The sequence below is a fragment of the Kogia breviceps genome, chromosome 13, assembly GCF_026419965.1.
Source record: "Kogia breviceps isolate mKogBre1 chromosome 13, mKogBre1 haplotype 1, whole genome shotgun sequence".
Taxonomy (NCBI): domain Eukaryota; kingdom Metazoa; phylum Chordata; class Mammalia; order Artiodactyla; family Physeteridae; genus Kogia; species Kogia breviceps.
This window is the reverse complement of record NC_081322.1, coordinates 82,055,416-82,078,807: the sequence shown is the minus strand read 5'-3', so window position 1 is coordinate 82,078,807 and position 23,392 is coordinate 82,055,416. Positions and strand designations below refer to the sequence as shown.

Here is a 23,392-nt window from a genome sequence, read left to right as displayed (position 1 = left end):
ACATTTGAAAAGAAGAACCAGAGGAAAAAACCATGATCACCTAAAATCAATTAAAACCACCACCATGAACCTCCCCCCCCTTGCATTTCATCTGTGAAGAACCGAGAGGAAAAGTCTGAGATTCCATTTAAAAATAAGAGATATGAAATCAGTCGTTTCAGCTTACAATCACTCTAGGGGCTCTGCCAACATCCCGAGTAAAAGATCCAGCTGCTGTTCCGGGCCACGCCCTCTCTAAACCCAGACTGTGCAAGGGCTCCAGCACAAAGTTAATCGTGACCCAAGCAATGAGACTGTGCAGTGTTTGTTCCTATCTATGAAAGGAGTGGATTCTCGTAACCTGAAACCGGCCTGGAGTAATGATTTACTTGGTTTGACTATCCATATTTTAACTTTTCTTACCTTTCTTTGTTAAGTGAACTTAAGTTTAATTAACTTCTACATATCTCAGTTTGTTCTCATAAAATTAGAAAACCTTAATGAAGATAACAGTTTTTAATAGAATTGTTTTACTTTTCATAGTTTTTAGATCTTCAAAAATGCATTTTATGGTGCCATAATGTAAAAAAATGTATCTGTATGAAAAGAAAGTGGTCAAGCCTCAGTTTTATGTTAGGTCCTAGAAAAGGCCTCCTCTGATGCCGGCTCCCTGGTCTGAATCATCATCGCAAGCTTTGTTTGTCCTCGCTGGCACCTGGCCCCACAGTGCCTAGAGGCCTATGTTTTGCGCGGGATTAGCTGTCTGCCCTCCACTCTCCTGACTAGACTTTAAGTTCCACAAGGCAGGAACTGGGTTGATCTTGAATCACTGACAGTGACAGCACACTGAAGGTACTCAGTACATTATTTGTTCTGAGTCCATACTAAAATGAACAAGAAAGGTCTGAAAAGTCTAGCACCATCCAAGTAAGAATTAACAGCTGATTAAAATATTCTGTAGAGAGGTTTTCAGTGAGTGAAGTGCTAAGTGAATGTGGACACATCTAATAAGACAGAAAGCTGAGAAGCGATTGGTGGGCTAGTGACACCTCCATTCCCAGCTCGCAAGGCTGCACACCAGCCCATTCCCGAAGTTAGTATTTGGGTGCCCAAACAGAGAAAAAGGACACCAAGAGAAACAAAAGCCCTAGGAAATAAAGACTATACACTTCATCACGGATCAGGCTCAAAACATACTTTTTTTGTTCAGAGACATTAATTATGATGTGACCTTTGGATAAACGTCATTTACACTCTACCCATTGACAACGGGCAAGAAAACTAGCCCCGAAGGAAGCTGGTTAACTTTTTCAGGCCACTAGCACCACCTCAGATTGCTCTGGTGTTGTAAAAATCGTATCCTGCTGCATGTAACAGTCGTGGAGGCAAGAAAAAGAAATGGAGACAGCTGAAAAATTACAGCAAGACATTATTATGGTGCCACAAATGTTTTCCTTGCATATAACTTAATTAAGTCTATAAGTACACTTTTCCTCAAGTCTTTGAAGCAGATTTACATTTCAGCAGTCTTTACCATATGCCTGGTAATATGTGTATATGCATGTGTATGTGCAAATGTTTATTTTTATTTTAGAATGTTTTGTAACAAAACAGTGCTGGTCCATGGCACACTGTCAAAGCATAGAACATCTTTGTTATTTAGTCCATTTCAGGCCTGCTATTAGGTAGGCTTAACGAGAAACACTGTTAGGAGCAATTTTAAGTACAAATTAAAGTTGTATCTCAGAAAGAGAAGTTAAATACTCTTCAATACATATCTGCAGTGATTTGATACCAGAGATAATCTTAGGTCCCGCATGACAATCTCCTTTAGTTCCTTTCTTGAATGAGCATCTCATTAGAGGGTGGTGCTGTTTTTTAAACACAGAGCAACCTCTAACACCTCCCACTACCTCAGACCACATCTTCTGCTATTTCCTTGTTCTAAGACTGGAGCCGGAAGTTTGCTTGTAAATTCTTAAACAAAAAAAATGGTTATGGTACAGGGAGAGATAATGTATGTAGAAATATTACTGAAATCAACAATTCAGTTTTCTTTTTTCTCATATTTAAGTAGAAAGGAGGGTTTTGATAATAGTTTCACAGGACTTATTGGATAGAGATAATGTGACTAGTAACTTAAAATAAATATCTCAATCATTCTTTATAATTCAGAAATCAGCAAGATGGAAATTTTAAACCTATGATATGGTCTATTAGAGGTCTTTAATAAATTCTTATTCTTAATTATTATCTTAAGGTTTTAAAGATATTTTCAACCTCTGGAATCTTCCCCTCTGAGCCAATAAACAAATGTTTTTGAAAAGTTATAGCTGGGGTTCTACCTGTTAACTTGAGAGTATCACTGATTCAAAACCACTTTTTCTATGATTAAAACAAAATAAAACACCAGAGTAGATTATGGGACCGCCCCCCCCCCGCCCCCCCAATGTTGGCTGCCTTCTGAGACTCAAAGCAAATAACACAAAGATATCAGAATTAAGGAGCTGCACTCTCTCTTCCATTAGTTCTGCTTAATCCATATTAGAAGCATTTTTCATTTCATCTCGGTTGTTGAAAAAGCGAAACATATGTCTACAAAGGAGGTAACAGCGAATATTGCCCTTTCTTCCTCTGAAAAGGAAAATGCTGGTTATACTAGAGCTTCACATGAATTTTACAAACATTTACTGGAACTACCAAGTCTTCAAACCTTCAGCTCTATCTGTTTAAACCAGCGAATGGATAATTAATAGCAGCCTCCTTTTGGGGTTTTGACTAGATTGCCAGATTCTGCAGTTAGAGCCTTCTTCCCTCCAACTTGCTTTTCCTGAGCTGTGCTCTTCAATACATTGTCTTGCAAAAATTAGCGCATTAATTAAGCCTGCTTGGCAAGTAATTGCATGTTAAGATTGTTTTTTTTTTAAAGATCTTTTGATTCCTTATATGAATGTAAAATAAAGGTTACTACAGTGCCATTCTTCTTCTTTTTTAATGGCACAGAATTAATTTCTTTAGTAGGAAAATAAAGGCCTAGCTCTACAGACAGAAGAATATTAAGGCTAAAAAAATTCCCTTATACGCACATTTTCATTTTTGTTTTTTAAAATATCGTATGAAATCAACACTTAATTTCAAGATTATGAGCAGGCTTGTGCAGGATATAATTTTTCTACCTCAACTGATTCTAATGTAGGCACACATTAATCTAAGAGTAGCATTCCAAATGCTCACAGGCACTAACATTTCTACAACTTTTCTGTTAATTTCTGACCAGTCGATTGAAACAAAGCGTGGCTGATAATAGGCTAAACTGTGCCCAGAGTGTAATATTTATATTTTCGAGACAGGCAGTCTTGAAATAAGATGTTTCAGACACAATAGCCAATGAAAGATTTAGGCCAAAGGCCAAACTTATCATATACTCCATGGCTGCTATTAGTTCCCATGTAAATGGACAGTTAACTCATTTTAAAGATCTTCTATAAGCGCACAATGGATTAGACATTTAAACAAAGTCATTGCGTGAAGGAGTTTGGACCCAGTAACACAATCACATGCTTCGTATAGAGACGCTTCTTTATATCGGTGGTTTCATTACCAGCAATCAACTTATGTATGATGCAAACAAACTTTACTTATTCTGTTACTATTATAAACAAAACCCTTTCATGGATAAATTATGAAGAAAAAGTCTTATAAAACAAATAAATAAGCAAGCATTAAAATAGAATTAATTATCAAAAAACCCCAAAAAAACAAAAAAAACAAAAAAACCAGAGCCACTTACAGGGCTTGATGGAGTCTTTGGCCAGCCTGGGCTGCTAATGCTATCACTTTCATCTCCATGAAATGAGGAGATGCTAGCAGAGCTGGGGGACATTGGGGAAGGGACTGGCAGGTTGCCGGGGGTTGGGGGCTGAGAAATACCCTGAGAGCTGTAGCTATCCTGTGGTAGAGGAATAAAAAAAAGAAAAAAAAAAAGACAAAGGTAGGGCAAACTTTATTTAAAATAACAAAAAGCACATCCAGTTTAACAGACTAATTTTTATATATAATATATATATATATATATATAAAGACATGTACAAACAAACACACAAAACCACACACATATAAAAGTTTTAAAACAACATTCTTAATTAGTATAACTTGGTAAGTTTGCTGGATGCTGGATAAGACCACTGAGCCACCATGCTTACTTCAAGCTTACATGGAATGCTAAGCATGGGTTACCCCTTATGAAAGAAAGAAAGGAAAAAAAAAAAAAGCTGTTCACCTTATTTATCAAATAAGGTAGGAAAGCAAAATATTAAATATGTTGTTGTTGCTAAGGCGGCCAAAACACGAAGCTATAAACTGAAGGCAGAGAAAATGGCTTCAAGTACCAACCAGGCAAGATCCCTTCCTTTTCCCCACCCCCGAAGCATTTCTCTGGGTGGGTCCTGTCCCTCCACCCCTCTCCCTCAGCCAGGAGTTAAATGCCATAAGAACTAGTAACTTTCAGATCCACACCATGAGGGGGGCGGGGAAAGAAGACTGCAAACGTTTCGCACAAGATGGAGGCATGCGGAAGAGAAGAAACCAAATGAAAAAAAGTGAGGAGAGAGCCACACGGCAGCTGCAGCGAGCAGACCCCACACCGCGTGCAGAGGAGAGAGGAGTACCTTCGACTTGCTCTCCGGCTGTGCAGTGCCTTCTTCTTTACCATCTGCTTTGAGAGGCAGGGGCAGTTTGGATTCACCAGGAGACATCATATCTGCAAGACCCATAGATGCTAATCGAAAACAGGAGAAAGAGTTTGGGATTATACATGTGACGTGTCAGGCTGTGCTCCCGCTAACACAGGCTACTGAGTGGTGGGGCACCCGAATTTCCCTCCAAGGAAGGAAAGAAAAAAAGAAAAAGAAATTGTAACTCAGAGAATACTCATTTCTGAAATCTAAGGAGCATAACATGCTGGCAATCCTTTTTTATCTTACGGGGAAAAAAAGCAATCGTTTACTCAAGACCTAAGCCACTGAAAGTCAACTTTTATCAATATTATTTTTTCAAAATTATTACAGCTTTAATAGAGTAGGTGCAAGTAGAAATATGCCCAATGTCTAGACTGCTCATGAGGGGTTCAACTGCTGGATATGTCTATTTTCGCTGGTTGACTAGAGGATTTATTGCCGTCTTAACTTCCTAAATTCACATAATCCATTGTTTGTAAAATCATTTACCACTTTATATTGTTTCATTTGAAAAATCGCATCTATTACATATGGCCTAGGCTACAATAATGGAAGATGGTTGTAGCAGATGACTTCAAAAACAATAATCAAAACTAATTTTTGAAGGAGAGGATTTCTAATTATTTTGCCATGGGGCTGGTTTCCTTTCATTCTGGCGCAGTGCATACATGGATCAGTCCTCAGCCTCAGCTCAAATGCCCAGGCTAGACACCCACTCCAGCTCAAGTCAACCCTACGATCCCAGGCAAAACTCATTTTCTAACTCCTGGCTCAGAAATTCAATCAAGTTCACTTAGGCTTTCGCATGAAAGGTTCACCAAAGAACAACGGATTTACACGCATTTATTGCAAATACCACTAGATATTTTCAAGTCAAAAATATGGGTTTAGATTTCCTTTTAAAGGAAGAACAAGGCTACAGTAGGGAATTAGTGTAGATATCTGGGGAATAACAGCTGAATTGCTACAGAACCCCACTGTGCAAACCATCTGCACGGCACTGGGCTGTGAGTGTCACATCACACAGCTGTGTGAGGCGGCAGAGCAAGGAGAGGTGGAAGGAGAAAAGGGAGAGGGGAGAGAATCACGAGCCTTGTAAGTGAGTGAAAAACCGAAAACATTCCCATTTCAAAATAAAATAAACCTTGAGGTTTTATGAACAGGACCCATTTTACATTCTGCAAATCAACGTTCTGGCCTAACCACGGCAGTGCACATGCAGCATAATGTGCAAAAAAAAAAAAAAAAAAGCTTTAAAAAAAAGGCTCCGCAGATTGCCCACTACAAAATGATTATTGCACATATTCATGTATTACTATGTTTTAGAAAATAATTAGTTTTAATTACAGCAGTGAGAGAGTGAGCAGGGCTCTGGCGAATTAGCTGGCAGGCTTTGTGGCGCTAATTTGCTAATATCGTTAGCATCACTGCAGGTTGAGACCAGAGGTCCTGCCAAAAAAGCCTACCCAGGCACGTGCCTGTGAGTTTACATCAGCACACTCAATGATGCGCTCTGAAATGCCTGTATTTTCCACGGGCACATTGGCTTGTTTTTCAAAGCCCATTTGCAGCTCAGTCAGCCCTTGAAGTCATCACCACACACACAAATCATAATTGGGATGTTTTTCTTTTTTTTCTTTTTTTTTTTTTTCCAAATTACTTTCAATACTTAGACTTTAAGAACTGGAACAAAAAGCTTTTTCAAGTGATGCAGCTGCAGAGAAAAATCTATTGGGATCAGCTAAAAATGCTGTTATTTTTGTGAACGTGTGAAACCTCAAAAAAGCAGCTGAGAGATATTACACCAAGAAGACAGCCTCGTGCAAAGTAGTGGATTGCTTTCGTGCAGTTTTACCTCTTGCGTCTAGCGAGATAGGAATCAGTAAATCTATACATTAAGAAACCCCCTTTGTAGAAGAAAAGGGGAAAGAAAGCAGGATGAGTACGGAAAGAGGGGCTTCTTTGTGAAAGTCCACGTGTCCTTGCTAGTTATTCCCAGAGCTGGTTCAAAGGGACGACAGCCACACAATTCCAGAGAAAGTAGCAAAGCCATGGACACACGGCTTAAGTTCTGCTCCTCCTAAGGTTGTAATAGATAGTTTGGTAGCACTTATAATAAATTATGCCTGAATATTATTTTTGAAAAATAGTAATTTCTAATTCGTTCTTCATGCATTAAATGTGTTAATGTACATAAAAGGCGGGTTTTTTTAACATAAAGAACTAGGCCAATATTGTATTATGATAATTAATGACAATTTACAGTGATTAAAAAAAAATCACACTTAGATGAATATAAGCATGTATATTGGTTTGAAATTCCCCAAACTTCTTCATTTCCTATTATATATTTTAAAATGGGCATTCGGGGTAAGCAAACATATTTTGAAAGTTACATTGCTGGGACTTCCCTGGTGGCCCAGTGGTTAAGAATCCGCCTGCCAACGCAGGGGACACGGGTTCAAGCCCTGGTGCGGGAAGATCCCACATGCCGCGGAGCAACTAAGCCAGTGCACCACAGCTACTGAGCCTGCGCTCTAGAGCCCGTGCGCCACAACTATGAGCCTGAGTGCCACAACTACTGAAGCCCGCGCGCCTAGAGCCCATGCTCCGCAACAAGAAGCCCGCGCACCGCAACGAAGAGTAGCCCCTGCTCACTGCAACTAGAGAAAGCCCGCGCGCGCAACCAACACAGCCAAAAATAAACAAACAGATAAATAAATAAAATTTAAAAATTACAATGCTATATTATTTTGAGAGATAAATAAGTACAGAATATAGAGTAATAGCTTTACTTAGTACTCCTGCCTTACGATGTAAGTTTTATTTTACTAAATGGATCATAAGGTCTTTCCTTACTGTGGCTTTTACTATTCCTTTCGTTAAAATGCTTATTTTTGACTCCTTACCAGAATTCTCAATGAATACTGCAAAGAGCCATATGCTTCCCAGGGCACTGTGACTCCAGGGGCACTATTTTTTTCTTCTTTCCCAGAAGAGAAAGACCACCAATATTATAAGGATTTGTTAAATCAAGTCACTGTTCTTCCTCCTCTTGACATCAGTCATCCGGCATGTAAAGTTCAGACATAAAAAGGGGCAGTAAAGAACCTCTGACTGCAGAAAGTGCTGTGTGAGTACTGCAAATACATTTCAAGTAGTAGCCTCTGGCTTTACCATTGGAATTTAAGAGCTAGAATGACTTCTTGGAGTAAGTGTGGGTCAAGGTCCTAAGGCAGTTATTCCACCTGGATGTAATATATTCAAAAAGAACACACAGAACATATGGTGCAAGTAAAACGGACCTTAAACATCCATTCCTACTCTCCCAGCTTCCTTTACTTGGTCTCCCTGCAAGGCTGCAAAATCATTCCCAGAAGATGGTAAAATAGGACCGGAAACACACAAACAGATCTTTTCTGTTCATGGTAAATAATATACCACACTCTGTAAAATATTTCATTCCTTGTTTTTGAAAACACAAAGGGTCTATCTACATGTGTACGTTTGTAGATAGTCACGACTATTTTTACATGTGGCAAATACAAAAAGAATACTCTTAACACATACAAAGGGTATGAGAAAAGCTTAGGAGAAACACTTGTCTCTGGCTGGATCAGCAAGGCCTTGAAAGAAGCCCCCGAAATTTCCCTGTGCTGACACACCTCCAAGGGCCAGTGCCATATGGCTGCTCGTTTACTATCTGTAAGTTACTCAGGTGGAAATGCCCTATACTTTGTACAGTGACTTCTGGTGAGGCAAACTTAGAATCACAGACAGTAGATATATTTTCTAGCATTTAGATTTCTTCTTGGAGGCGACGGTTTACATGCAGATAATTATACGACTAATGAATATTATAAAATGAAACATAAAGTACAATGTAACAGCACACGTATTATATAAGGGTATATTTAACAAGGTTATACATAATTTATAATTTTTCCCGTAGTAATACATGATTGTAATCTTTTAGTCCAACTACGTATTTTTAAAAAGCTTCTTGAGAGGGAGACAATCCCCACTGCTCACCGCCCCACTCCTCCCCACATCTGCAGTGAAGAAAGAGGTGCCACCTTGACAGTCACACTGACTCCATTTAAATAATTACCTGCTCACTGAGGCTTGCAACAATTTGTCACTACACAGGAGGACTGTTTGTGGCCCTGCACACTGTCTACAGTACAACCGTCTGAACTCAGCAAAGGGGATGCTGGAATGCCGGCTGCACAAAGCTGCTAACTGAGGTTCATCAAACCCCACTGGCCATCTTTTGTGTTATCGGCACTTTCTCCAAAAGCGGCCTTTGTTGGAGAAAATGCTTTGCTGTTGTCACTGGTAGTTTATCTCCATGGGCCCCAACCAAGTAATCTGAGGTGGTGATGACCCAAGCCATTTCTGGCCCATCTCTAGAAAAGTCAAGGTCACGACTCCTATGAGGGGCCACACTGTAACATTCTGGGGTCCTTTGTCATTCCTGTTTCCCTCGGAGATTGTGACCCAGTTATAGCAGATTCACATGTATCTATCAATAGAGACACAGTAAATGCTAAAGCATCAATATTCCTTGGATATGCTGGATGATTACCTTCTATCAGGTAGCGTTTGACTTGATAAAGCTGGAATCAAATCACATAAATGGGTAGAGGAAAATTTGGTAAATGTTTAAATTATTAAAAATTCAATACTTCAAAACGCACAATGCAATTAAAAAAATATATATATATACTACTAGTAGCCCCCACAAAAGACGGTGAGGATAAATGGCCTTTCACTGAACATTTCCTCTGTATGAAATAACAAACAGCTGAATTATCTGAATAATAATAATAAAAAGAAACCCTCTCTGTGAATCTCCATTAAATTGGTTATTCCTCAGGAATACATAAATCTTCTTAGGCAGGGCATCTATTTGTTGTTGGCTATTTTTTGTAGCTCTGGGGTCCAAAGGAAAAAAGGGAAAAATGAGTACTGCTAATAGTGGGTGAAAATTTATTGTGTAGTTTCAATGCTCTGAAGTAATTTTATTTCAGCAAGCCAGACAAAACACATAATGTCATAACCCAAATACACCATTACATTACCTCGGACAGTGCTGGGAAGGGAAGGGGAAGCTTCTAGCTAATAGTTCAAGCCTTTTATCTTTCATTTCAAATGTAAAAACATCCACCTCGGGGCTTCCCTGGTGGCGCAATGGTTGGGAGTCCATCTGCCAATGCAGGGGACGCGGGTTCGAGCCCAGGTCCGGGAAGATCCCACATGACGCAGAGCGGCTGGGCCCATGAGCCACGGCCGCTGAGCCTGCGCGTCCGGAGCCTGCGCTCCGCAACGGGAGAGGCCACAACAGTGAGAGGTCCGCGTACCGCAAAAAAAAAAAAAAAATTCATTTTCACCAGTAGTATCTATTTTTTTCTTCCATAAACTTTTAAAGAGAAGTAATCAGGGAATTAGACCCTAGAAAGCAACAACCCTATAAGCTCAGATGGGATGCAAGCCCAGCCTCTAGCTGTCTATCCTTCCTGACAAAGAAACAACAGCTCCTGGGGCATCTTTCAAAGATGGAGCGGTCAGAAAGGCGGCGAAAGGCAGAGGAAATGAAAAAAGGTAACAAGAGGGAGCCCAGCCTCTGACTCCACAGTGTTTTTCGAACACATCATAAAGCACTGCAGGACGCACAGCTGGCTACGCAAAGCTCTGTAGTAACGAAAGGAGGGAATCCTACCCCAAACGTCGGTGCCAGAAAAAGTTACCAGGTCAGATGAAATACGTCATCGTTTTCTCATTTACAGAGCAGTGCTCATCATCACTAGATAGGGGGCTTGTAAAGGGGTGGTTCAGGACCTTGGGGGCCTAAGAACGTGGAGCATTTGCACAGTTTCGGACATTTTTGTTATCTCCACAAAATGACAGCATACTCTTACTCCATTCATCAGATGGGATTTGGTGAGAGTGCAACTGTTGAGATCATAAAGTGTGTTGAAAAAGTTAAACATCATGAAAAATTTAAAACAATTCACTTAAAAAGGTATAATTTCTCAACGGCGACAGTCTATAAATAGCACCTATAAAAACAACTATTTTCATGTGTAAATTTAAAGGTGAGTTTTCCTAAATGAAAAAAAAACTATTTCAAACACCCCCTTGTCCTGCCCTTCAATCATTTCCTCTGAAATATGAATTTTAAATGTTTATCTCTACCACTATCAAATGGAGACTACAGACTTTGTCATGGAATCTTCCAATACTCCTAATAATGCCCAGAGACAAAAAGAGCTTAGTGTATATGCTTTGCAAGCAATCTCCAATGACACTTGCAATGTGTCCACGTATTACACAAACACAGAACGAATAAAAGTATTTACATAAAATGTAATGTAATCCTCAAGTCTTAATAGATAGAGCAAGTATCCAAGCAGCAGAGAAGGAGTATTTTCCCCCTTTTCACCAAATGATCCGACTGCTTGAGTTGCTTTTATACTCTCAGTGGTACCAGCCTAAGAGGAGAAGAGGGAAGGGGGAGGGCAGCCCTCAGAAGCACAGGGCTGCCGAGGTTACCTGTTGAGCTGTTCACCATATTGGACGTCATGCTGTAGGGGGGCGCCTGGGTGTTCATCAGCCCGGAGCTGTTGCTCATGGGCTGGCTGTAGGGAGAGCTGGAAGCCATGAGTCCGCTCTGATTCACGCCGGGAAAGCCGCCTTGCCTATATGAAGAGAAAGCACACGCATACGTATCCCGACCACGCAGAGTAGCAGCACTTTACCCCGGCAGTCATTTCTCATGATGGCAGTCATTTATGCAAGGGGTGGGGCCATTATTGTTCTTGTTCCCTTAAAATAATTTATTTCCTGGACCGAGAGGCTGAACTCTACTGCTAAGTAATTATTTAATACCCTTTGCAAAAATTCCAAACAATGTAAGTTCCACCGATAATCATGTCTGGTGTTCCAGGTTATAACTTATATAGAGGAATATAAGCAGGAAAAGGGGAACTTGAAATAAGAACAGGAATTACAAAAGCAAGCAAAATTCATTTCTAACATTTAAAAAGACTTGACTCTTTATTGACACTACTTAATAACCTCGCATCGAAAACCAAAAGTCGAGAAACAAAAAACGAATGGGCAGTGTGAAAATGTTGTTTAAAAACATTTTTCTTTGACCTAACTTTTCTGATATAACGAATACTGGAGAAAGCATTTCCAAAGCTCCCTTCAACATTCTGCGATCAGGTACTGTTAAAAACACATCCATTTCCCTATATTAAAATTACACAGTAAACATCAGACTTCCACTTCTTTTGCAGGACGTCTCCTGTGACAGAAGGGAAGGGGAGCCTTTAGACTGGCGGTACGTGTCCCAGTGGGCTCCCAGGCGCCCCTCACCCACTGCTGTGCAGACTCATTTTTCTGGTGACTTAGTTTTGTTAGTTTTGTGCCTACGCTCTGCTCTGGGAAAGACAAACTTCTCTTCACTCTTGCAAAGAGGAAAAGGGTATTCTTTGATCTGAAGGAGACAACAGTCGCCTAATGTCATGTCTCTAACGGCTGGAATGAGACGGGGAAAGGGGGGGAGAAGAGGTTTAACTGTCCCAGGAAGAGTACGATGCAAAAAGAAAGATGGTGGCAGTGTGGCAAAATCTTGAAAAGACTCCACTGTTGTAGTCAAGCTTTTCTTATGTAAATACCATACATTAAAAAACTTATCAAAGTTTTGGCGACTAACCTTTACTCTTAGGAGTAGAGCTGATAGGAGAGGTAAAAATCCCCAGACACGTTGTTTATCTGCTCCAAACTAATTATAATTACAACCCCTCCACCTCCATTAAACTGTCATTTGGTGGCTCTTAATGCATAATAGTAAAAAAAAATTTTAAGAGATTCTTTAAGAAATTAACACAAGTCATTAAAAAAATACTATTCTTTTTGTGTAGCTATTTTCAGTGGATTTAACTTTCTGCTTGGTAGAAGTGCAAACATGGTCTATCTGAAAATTCAAAGTACCAAAGATTTGAGTGGTCTTTTCTTTCTTTCAAATATTTTACCAACCACTCAGGGAAGTTCTGTACAAACTAACACTTATGATGGTTTGGAAAGAATGTTCCAGAAGTCTGAGAGGCTACTGTTGTGAGTGAAGCTCTGGGAGGGAGGGAGCCTTACTTCTGCCCTGAACCGCAGCTCACCTACCCGCCCCATCGAATAACTAACTAGCGCTGCTGGGACTAGACGGCAGTTCATTAGGGTGCACCCAAGATCACCCAATGGCTTCCGATTAACCCCTAGGTCATCAAATACGTCTAATACACTGCCCAGCAGCTACGAATATACCCCTATATGGTTAGGGTCTTAAACATCAACAATCTAGACTGTTGGCATTGACTTCACTATCTTAGGTTCTCTTCTGAGGTGTTTCATTCAAAAAGACGGTTTAGCATTCATGTAACCGTTTCCAAGGAAAACAAGTGGCACCTGTTGGGACTGTCCTCTTACTTTCTTAGCTGATAAATTACACAAAGAGCATCCTTAACTCATGAACAGGCTGTGTTTTGTGGAGACTACTTCCAAGTCAGTGATTGCTTTGACCTGTCCTTCAAGATCCAGTTTTAGGGGCAGCCTCCTCTGTGAAGGCTGCCCTTATTCCCCGACCTGGAAGCTCTGGCTTCTCCAGACTCTGTGCCTATATAGCTTTTTATAGCTTTATAGCTTCTGCATTTTCCTTTGTATATTAAAATAATTTGTGTTCACGTTTTGGCTCTTATAGGCATATATGCCTCCTGAGAAGTACAAATGAGCACATCACAGCTACTAAAAAGTCTTTGTTAAATGAATTGATAGAGAACATGATCATTGTGAATAGGCATTTTGAAAGATGGCCCCCTTTTCAAACTTCGACCAAATTCAGTTTCACATGTGGTGTGTATGAAACTAACAGCTCCTTAAGCACACTTGTTTATAACTAAGGTGGCAGAAGAGAATCAGAGTATAAAATCCATCAGGCAGATGGTTCAATTAAGTAACCTCAAAGGCCCAACTCTAATCTATTATTTCTCCCCCAAGTCTGCACAGTTCATCTTCAATCACCGTAGGATGATGAAAGTGCACGTAACAGAGGTTTTAAAAAATATACTTAAAATAACAAAAAGTTAAAGATTTAAAGGTCCATGTGGTGGATGTCAGTTGCTGGTTACAATGGTCCTCAATTAAACTATGCCTATAGTTTTAAGAGTCTGGCTGAAAAGCCAGGGCTCTTGACTCTGTCACTAGTGACACCTTCCACTGTCACTGGGATCCAGGGGGGAAATCACTTTGGCTCTCTTAGCCTCAGTTTTTACATCTGAACATGGAGGAACTGATAATGATAATACCATCAATAACTTATCAAGTACTTACAAATATGTGTGGCATGATTTCTAGGTACTTGACCCATTTAATTTTTTAAGTTCCTGGAGGAAGGGAGGTGGCATTATGTTCACATAGAGAGAAAGAAAATAAGGATCAGAGAGACTAAATAACTTGCCTGAAGACACACAGTAAGTGGCAGAAACAGAAGTCCCCAAGCCTGCTTTCAACCTAGTATGCTATATACTTCCTCTCTAAGGGCCCTGTAACAACGCTAACTCTCGAGGAGACAAAGCAGCCTGTTGTGTTCCTTCCTTTTGTCTACCATACTCCTCTTCTGGTGTAGAAAGTGACAAATCAGAGCGGTGCTTTCCTCTGGGCTTCCTGGAGGGCTCACTCAGTGAGGTGGACACAGTGAGAGGTCGTGGAAGTGGACAGACCAGCCCCCTGGACACCGGCCTTGAGGAGGGAGTTTACCCTGGGTACTGCGGGCCCCTTGGGTAGTATCCAAGCAAGGAAGGAGCTGAGAGGGAAATGGGCCTTCCCAGGAGAGCAGGGCACGTGCGGCCACCAGCGTAGCACTTGGCCACCTGTCTAAATGGGGGAGAGAGCCAGTCTGTCATCATCACAGTAGAAATCCTATTCATTACTGCTTCGGAAATGACTGCCAAGACTATTGGTAATTTTGAACAAGCAAAATGGGCCTGATACTAAAAAAGAGCTTTCAATGCCCTCTGCTGAATTCTGGAAATCGAGACAATTTGTTTTTTGGAAGGACACATCAGATGGTTGCCTCTCTGACTAGGCCGAGCGCTCCAGCTTACTGTGGTGTCGCTGACATAAGAGCACTCCCAGGGCTCACAACAGAAAGCTGATTTGGTCGGGCCGACTACCAGGACCAGGACCACAGCAGCCTCAGAGGATGCTGGTCCCTTTCCAGAGGCAGTGCTCACCGACCACCAGCTCTCTTTCTGACCACAGCAACATTTGGAATGCTCCAAATGGAATCAGGAGAGCAAAGAAACAAGTCACCAGTTTCTTGTTTTCGAAAGGAAACAAGAGCAACAAAACAGAAACAGGCAAAAATACAAACTGACATGAGGGAAATATTTTCAACGTAAAACCCTACCGAAACGTTAAGTTATACCTGGAAGAGCAAAGTGCCCTACCTTGATCTTTGGGTCTGTGAACTGCTGGGATGTTGTTTCTAGCGGGTCTATGGGCTCAGATGGTTTTTATTATGAATGACCGCTCTCCTGATGGCACGGATTCCTAACCCGCAATGGCTGCGGCAATGAATGCCCAATAATGTCTGGGGGGAGGGGTGATAAATATTGGAAAATAACGTTTTGTTGCTGTTATGCTGCTGAGGCAGCTACTGGACTGCGCCCTGTGGAACCGACCGTGTTGGGCGGTGCCGCAAATCACAAGGCGCTTATTACCATGCGGCCCTGCGCCGGTCGGGGGGCCAGGGGGCCGGGGCACAGCCCGGCAGGACTCCCCCGGCTCGGGAGTGTCGAGGTGTGACGTAGGCGGTTGCTATGTAAACGTGCAGACTTGCAGAGTAACCAGAGGCACTGGAATTGGTCTTCAGTTTGGACTAGACCTAAGTGTTTAAGATCTGTCATTCCATGACAGAAAGCAGGTTATTGCAACGAGAAGGATTCAGAAGTGGAGCTGGCGAGCGCACTTCCCTCTAGCACTCCTCGGTCTACACACACACGAGTGGTTTCTCATAGCTCGTCCTTTTATTCACTTTGGAGATTTCTCAAACATTACACATTAATCTGCCAATAAAGGGCTGGCTTTGGGGGAAAAAACCCAGAAGCAAATACCAATTTTAAAGTGACCATTTCCAATGGTTCACCGTGAAAACAGAAAGGAGAATACAGCTTCCCACCAGAGTTTGAATTTAGCAGGTAAAAATGTCAGCATGGGGCTTCCCTGGTGGCGCAGTGGTTGAGAGTCCGCCTGCCGATGCAGGGGACACGGGTTCGTGCCCTGGTCCGGGAGGATCCCACGTGCCGCGGAGCGGCTGGGCCCGTGAGCCGTGGCCGCTGAGCCTGCGCGTCCGGAGCCTGTGCTCCGCAACGGGAGAGGCCACAACAGTGAGAGGCCGCGTACCGCAAAAAAACAAACAAACAAAAAAAACAAAAACCCCACAAAAACCAAAAACAAAAAACCCCCAAAATGTCAGTATGAAATCCAATACAGAGTAACCACACATTTCTAAATATCGTGTTTTTAAGTCAGCTACAATAAAAGTTAAAGTAAAATAAAGTCTGTATATGATTTTTGTGCTTTAAAAGAATATTTAGGCCATATTGTTTTACCAATCACCACTACTTTTTCTCAACAGGGATAGACTGGAAAGTGTGAAATGTTTATTTTGAAAATGAATGGATTTCTGATACAGCTCTTTGGAGGAGGGTAGGGACAGACAGAAGAAACGCTTTGGAAATAGACACCAGGTGAGTGAAGCCACTGTATATAAAGTCCTAGTGGCAAAGACACACGGAGAGAAGCTCCACTCTGAAGAACCCTAGCACTGAAAATATCATTCTTGAATTGCGCTCAAAGGAACACAAAGCAGTGCATGCTTTATTGGACAAACGGTATGGCTGCCAAGCATGTGTATCTTTCTCCATACGGACTGTCACTATGGATGTAGTTTGAGTTATGAAGCCAGAAGAGACTGCTTACTGACAAAATAAATGAGACTAACACTAAAACTTGGGGTACTTTCCCACTTAAGCCCAGTAGTTATCAGAACCAGGAACTTGAGACTCTGAAAAGCCCAATTCCAGCACTTCAACCTCGGAGAGCTCCAATCGTATACATAACATTACACAGGATGTCCTATTTTAGTAAACACAAATAATCGGTTTTATAAACGAATAATTTGCACGTACATGTCCAGATCACTGACTTTCAAACAGACTTTCAACCTAAGTTACACAGCAGCTCTTCCAAAGCAGTACCAAGAGGGACACATTCAGTCAAGATTATTTAAAATCTAATACCTGAAGAATGAAAATCACTAGCTCTGCTCCCAAAACAACACAATCAAAACAGAAGTGAAAGCTGTTCGAATTGCAGCCCATTTTCGGTGTGGCTAATCCATCAGTACACCTGTGACAGCACGTGCAACTGCAGTTCTAGTGGGGAAATAATGTTATAATATCAACAAGCCAGTTGCTTTGGCTAGAAATCAACCCTGTGAAGGCAAAGTGGCGCTTATATCATTAAACCAAAGACAAAGGACAAAGGCCAATGCAAGTGCCAATGACTTAAAAATCTGTAGATTCCTAGAAATATGCACAGCCACACACTACTTTTTAAAAAAACTACTGCACCCCCTTCACGCAGAAAGGCATGCTATAACAACAAAATTAGTCAGAAATACCTTCTGTGTAGCTGACAGTTACAGTCATGTGTTCATGATGGGTGTGGGAGGGGAGAGGGAGGAAGGAGCCCACTGGCAGGCCCAGACAAAAGCAAACACGAGTCAAATAACCAGCGCAGGGAGTGTCCAACTGCAACCACGCTGTGAGGATAAAGGAGAGGTGCACACACTGGGGGTGCTTATAATGAGGAGGCCGGAGCACGTTCCCTGAGGAAGGGATGCTGGCCCCTCTGACACCCCTCCTCAGGTGAGATCTGAGGGATGGAAAGGGACTCAATCAGGTGAGGAGGGGAGGAGAGGAGAGGAGAGATTAAGAGATGAGAGGGAGAGGGCGGGGCCAGGTCACGTGAGGCTTACGGTTCCCTGGGGTTTCGCCTGTACCTAAGAGGAGCCGGCAGAGACTAGGGGTTTAAGCAGGAGAAATGGCAGAAAGGGATGTGTATTTCAAAGGCATGGTCCTCTGGCTGGGGGGGGGGGGGGGGGGGGGCGGGCAGGACACAGCGGAGGCAGGAAGAAGGAACACAGGGCAACAGGTGTGTGGCTGTCACGAGGCCAGATGAGAGCAGGTGGTGCGCGGAACCGGGGTGGGAGGGACGGGGGAGCTGAGCGCTCCCTCAGAGGTAGACCGGCAGCACTCGGTGATGAGTCAGACATTGTGGGGAAAGAAAAGGTGGCCCGACGTCCCCCGGCTGCCCGGCTGCGCAAGGGGCAGGTGAGGGGCCGCTGCTGCGAGGGAAAGACCCGCGAGAGACGTGAGCTGCGCTCTGGACACGTGGGGTCTGGGCTGCCAGGAGGCCACGTCGCGGAGGCGGCTGGAGACCCGTCTGGGAAGCGGAGGGCGAGTCCTTTCCGTCAGCCTTCCTCCCTAGGCAGGAACGCCCTTTACAATACTTCTTGGTCTGTTTTCTAAGATCTTCCCTGACGTGATGTCACCTCTTTTCAAGGCAGCCTGTTCCCTTAAGGAGAGCCGAAGTGGGTGTGATGACAGCAACAAATTAGCTAGAGCAACAATTATCAGTCACTTCCCAGCTATAAATTAATAACTCCCCAAACCCTTTGGTAATTGATACATTTAAGTTTTTTTTTTTTTCCTTCCTTTAAGCGTGGGCAAAGAGGAATGTAATAACATTCAACATCTCTATGAAAAAGACCCTTTCAATAGAGGGGAGTAACGACTTTGTTAGCAAATTCTCCAGAACGGTCTTTAGTGAGTGTATATTTGCGGATAACTCTTCAGCGCGTAACTTCTCCCACGCGTGTCTCTGCCATGGGCCTGTATAACGTGGCGTAGCCCACAGGGCCTCTCTGTGCCTAAAGCATTCCTTCTGGTTGTCTCCACCTTTCTCCAGAGAGCTGTATTTTCACCCCTGCATCTCAGTGACGCTGTTTCCACCGAGCACGGAGGAATCCTGCATATTCCATCCTGAATTTCCTGAAACCCCGTAACATCGGAAACCTTGTATCCCTTTTTGCTAACTATTTCCTGCAGACTTCCAAAGGGCCCCAACCTGTTCTCCGTCCTGCCCCTGGCAGTCACCCTAACATGGCACCTGTCGTGCAATTTCAAGATTCAGTACTTCCTTTTCGCTTCAGTGCAGGTAACCTGTTTTAGTTGTTCCTAAAGCAGCTGACTGATCTTCACCTTCTCTCTCAAAGCAGCCAGGAGAACACACAGAGCTCTAGGCTTCTGAAGCCAGAGACTTCCTTGTCGTAGTGTGAAGAAAGTGCAAAAACTATCTGGCTCCTTGAATTTTGGTAATTGGTAACTAAGAATGTTCTCTTCATCTCAAAGTTGATTTTGGTTTGTTAAGCCCATTGTTCTGTTCTTATGAACTGTTTACTGGCAGTCATACAAAAATGAACTAAAAAACTCCCTTTTGAAGAAGCTACATTCAGAGGTTTTGACATCAGCACTTCCTTCAAGGGCGGGGCGTTACGAAAGCCACACGGGCAGCACTGGGCCCCAAACCTGTCTTTTCCCTGCAAGAGGTGAGCCCGGCACTTTGTTGGGTGGGTGCTGGCACCCGTGGCTTCCGACTGGCCTCTAACAAGACATAACTGGCACAGTTCCCTTGTCTGGTAAAAATGAGATCTGTTGAACCTTGTGAAAGAAAAACTAGTTGCCTCTGACGCCCCCGCTTAGAAAGAAAAAAGTGCCCCTTTCTAACTGCATTATATCAAAGATCTTTAAGAAAGTTTATCTTGAGATCATAATACCATTAAGACCTCGAATGATTTACAAAGAAGGCTATTCCTTCTCCGTGATAGGAGTTCCCACCTTTGCAGCAGTACACTCCCTTCCTGGGTACAAACCGTAAGGGAGAGCGAACTGACATGGGAGTGGGTCTCCTTGGAGGTTTGGGCACCTGGGACGCAGGCAGCAAGTGGGCGTGGCAGCTACTGAGGAGCCAGGTAGCAGGCAGCAACGAGCTGAGCCCGTGCTGCTTTAGGAGGGGACAGCTGAGAGGGCACAGGTCTCACGTGCCTTCAGACTTCTTGTACCTTAACGGACCAGGCTGTCAGCTAAAAAAATAAAATGGAATTTGGGTCCTGAGATCCGCACCTCATACTTGACCGCAGCAACATTCTGTCAAACCCTCTAACAAGGAATGCACGTGTCCAGGGCCGTAGCGCCAGGAAATATATCAATATGGTTATTTCCAACCTACAAAAAAATCCTCCTAAAATTCTTACAGATTTTCTGAGCTAAAGGTGGCCTTGGGCCACAAAGTTACTTAATTTATTTCAGCAAAACACCGTTCAAAATTAGGGTAAAAAATGTTGCAGAAAGGCCTGATAGCTGAGCAGAACTACAGTTCTTTACGTCCACACCAGGTGCCCTGGCCTGAGAAGCAGGAGGGGCGGGACCCAGCAAGCTCGTACTGGTAGCTATTTAACAAGCAAAGGCAATCCGCTAAGAGTTAACTTTCAAAGCAAGGGACAAAACCCTAGGGTTTTGTTTTGTTTTTTAATCTCTGTAATGGAAATGGAGTTCAAAATAAGAATGAAGGCCCAGATTAGGAGAGCCTTCCGGAGTTGCTCCCACAGGCTTAATGCTACCAGCTAAGAGGCCCCCTGGGCAGTCGGACAATGCAGCCCCCCACCTACAATCTTCACACGGTCACCCATGACACCTCCCCAACCCCAGAATGGGAGAGACCAAGACCCGGATCACAGCTTCTGCATCACTTGCAAACTGTTCTTGTTGCCTTCAGCTGAGGTTATGAGATTTCAGACTGAGGACAGCTTGACCCGGTTTCAACCTGAGAGCCTCGCAGGTTGGTGCTGAGGCCAATGGTACTCACTACCTGAGACAAATGTGATCTCGGCACTCCTACCTTTGACAACTCTGAGGGGCTGGGATTGGCTGGGCTGTGTTGCTGATTTTTTTCCAGTGACGGGTGGACTGTAATGCTGATTCTAGATGTGACATTCCCAGTTTGTCCGGTGTGAGTATGTAGTATGTGGGGGAAGAGAGGTTCGTGGGCCCATGAGGTTAGAAAGGAAGACAGGTGGCCTGGATGGGTAAACCCGGGCACACGCTCCACGGACGGAGGCCTCGCCTGGTCAATCAGAGCCCCAACCCGGTACACACATCCCTGAGAGCTCTCTTAGACGTAAGGACAGCACCCAGCTGTGAGAGGTGCAGATTGGGACGTGGACAGAAGACATTCTGAATAAAGAAGGCAGTTCTAGGAATGGAGGGGAACTTGGAATATCTCAGAGTATCAGGAAGATACTGGTATCTGAGAGGATGCTCAGAGGTAGAGAGTGAGACAAAAGATCACCAAAGCCTGAGACACGGTGTCAGGTCTGTTTAAACATCAGTTCCTTCTACTTCTGTCCAGTGTCCCCAGCTCTAGTGCAGTATTTTCTTCAGTCAGCATCTGTCAAGTACAAAGCACGGGCTCTCCGAGCTTGGGCTTTCCTGCCTCTTCCTTCTGTGTTTGTCACTACTTCTCAGCAGCAGGAATCGCTAATGCAAACCCCAGATGTGTGCTCGTGTCTTCGACACCATGATCTCCCAGTGGGTTTATAAAAAATACAGGCTCACGAGCCTCACCTGGGGTGGGGCTGGGGTGACGGTGTGTGTGTATATTTAAAAATCTCTCTAGATAACAACCAGTGGTTTAAGGAACTTCACAGACTCTAGTCCATTAAAGGTTCACTGTACATTTCATACTCTGATTCCTTGGATCTCATTAAACTTAAAAAAAAAATCTCGGGGGCTTCCCTGGTGGCGCAGTGGTTGAGAGTCCGCCTGCCGATGCAGGGGACGCGGGTTCGTGCCCCGGTCCGGGAGGATCCCACGTGCCACGGAGCGGCTGGGCCCGTGAGCCATGGCCGCTGAGCCTGCGCGTCCGGAGCCTGTGCTGCGCAACGGGAGAGGAGGTCACGACAGTGAGAGGCCCACGTACCGCGCAAAAAAACCACAAACCAACCAAAAAAAAACCAAGAGAGATTTTTTTTTTTCAGGGGGGTACGCGGGCCTCTCACTGTCGTGGCCTCTCCCGTTGCGGAGCACAGGCTCAGCGGCCACGGCTCACGGGCCCAGCCGCTCCGAGGCACGTGGGATCTTCCCGGACCGGGGCACGAACCCGCGTCCCCTGCATCGGCAGGCGGACTCTCAACCACTGCGCCACCAGGGAAGCCCTCGCTTGGTATTTTAAAAATTAGTGTTTTACTACTTTTTGATTTGAAGACTAATAAATGTACTTTATGGCTGCTATAATAATTCTGGAACTCTGAAAGATTTGATTGAAATCGTAATCTTAAAATACCAACACAGCAATATGCATTCAAATTCTAAATTTTGAAGGCAAAAAAGGAGCTAAAAATTAAAGCATAGTGTTTAGATGTTAAAACAAAGGCTAACATTTAACTGTAAAAATTAAAACTCTATTTAAGCCTTTGAAATCTTTTCGCTTTGTCTTTCAATAACATGATTTTTCAAATCATAGCTATTATTTTAATACCTAATTGTCCAAAATCCAAAGGGCTAAATTCTTAGTTAACACAGGTCACTCACAGCTCTTTAAGCCCATGGACCCACTATAAATGAGGCTGCACACACATGCGCTTTTGCCCCTTCTTTCTCTTTGATGTGTTAATGCACTATCTCCATTACCGTGTTTCCACATCAGTGCCTCCTAGCCCATCAGCCGACTGAGTCATACTGGCTTCAGAGGGAAAAAAAAATAGAGAAAAAGTGCCTTGCTGGCAAATAGCAACAGGGGAAATGAATTATAAATACACTGCACTAAAGAAGAGTTGCTGGAAGCTGGGGGGTGGGGGAGGATGGTGCACATGAGATACAGGTATAAGCGTCTACGTAGGCCCAATCCACCAGGGTCTGTACGTGCAGCTAGCTGTTCCCAAGCAGAGGAACCACGGCTCAGACTCTCACAAAACATTCAGCCAGGGCTTCCCTGGTGGCGCAGTTGTTGAGAGTCCGCATGCCAATGCAGGGGACACGGGTTCGTGTCCCGGTCCGGGAAGATCCCACATGCCGCGGAGCGCCTGGGCCCGTGAGCCGTGGCCGCTGAGCCTGCGCGTCCGGAGCCTGTGCTCCGCAACGGGAGAGGCCACAACAGTGAGAGGCCCGCGTACCGCAAAAAAAAAAAAAAAAAAAAAAAAAAAAAAATTCAGCCACGTCAACATCAATTGTTAGGCTGCTACTGATCAATCTACCTTATGGTTAAGACTTCATGAAATTTATTCACCCTGTTAAATAAAGAGTGGCTAAGATTGGAAAATAATATTAATTAAAATCCCTAATCTCCTACTTTATTCAAAACAAAAATATTTAAAAGCTAATTTCAGATATCCTAGCTTTTGGTATGACTTAAGAATTAAGATGTAAGTCTCCAGACTCAGGGTTGTGATATTCAGTATAAAAATTCCCTCCTCGGCAGGAGAAATGAGACTTTTCAAA

General features: G+C 43.3%; 1 protein-coding gene across 12 annotated transcripts in view; it reads right to left on the bottom strand.

The window, feature by feature from the left end:
- ARID1B (AT-rich interaction domain 1B) overlaps window positions 1-23,392 on the bottom strand; it is a 411,191-nt gene that overhangs the window by 29,072 nt on the left and 358,727 nt on the right. For 7 of the 12 annotated variants that reach the window (XM_059035978.2, XM_059035980.2, XM_067011076.1 and 4 more), the window contains 3 exons: window positions 11,271-11,416; window positions 4,647-4,756; window positions 3,770-3,928 (listed from right to left, as the gene is read on the bottom strand). In XM_059035978.2, the coding sequence (XP_058891961.1) occupies window positions 3,770-3,928; window positions 4,647-4,756; window positions 11,271-11,416 (415 nt within the window). The remainder of the gene's footprint in view (window positions 1-3,769; window positions 3,929-4,646; window positions 4,757-11,270; window positions 11,417-23,392) is intronic. The other 5 variants (XM_059035981.2, XM_059035983.2, XM_059035984.2 and 2 more) reach the window with 2 other exon arrangements.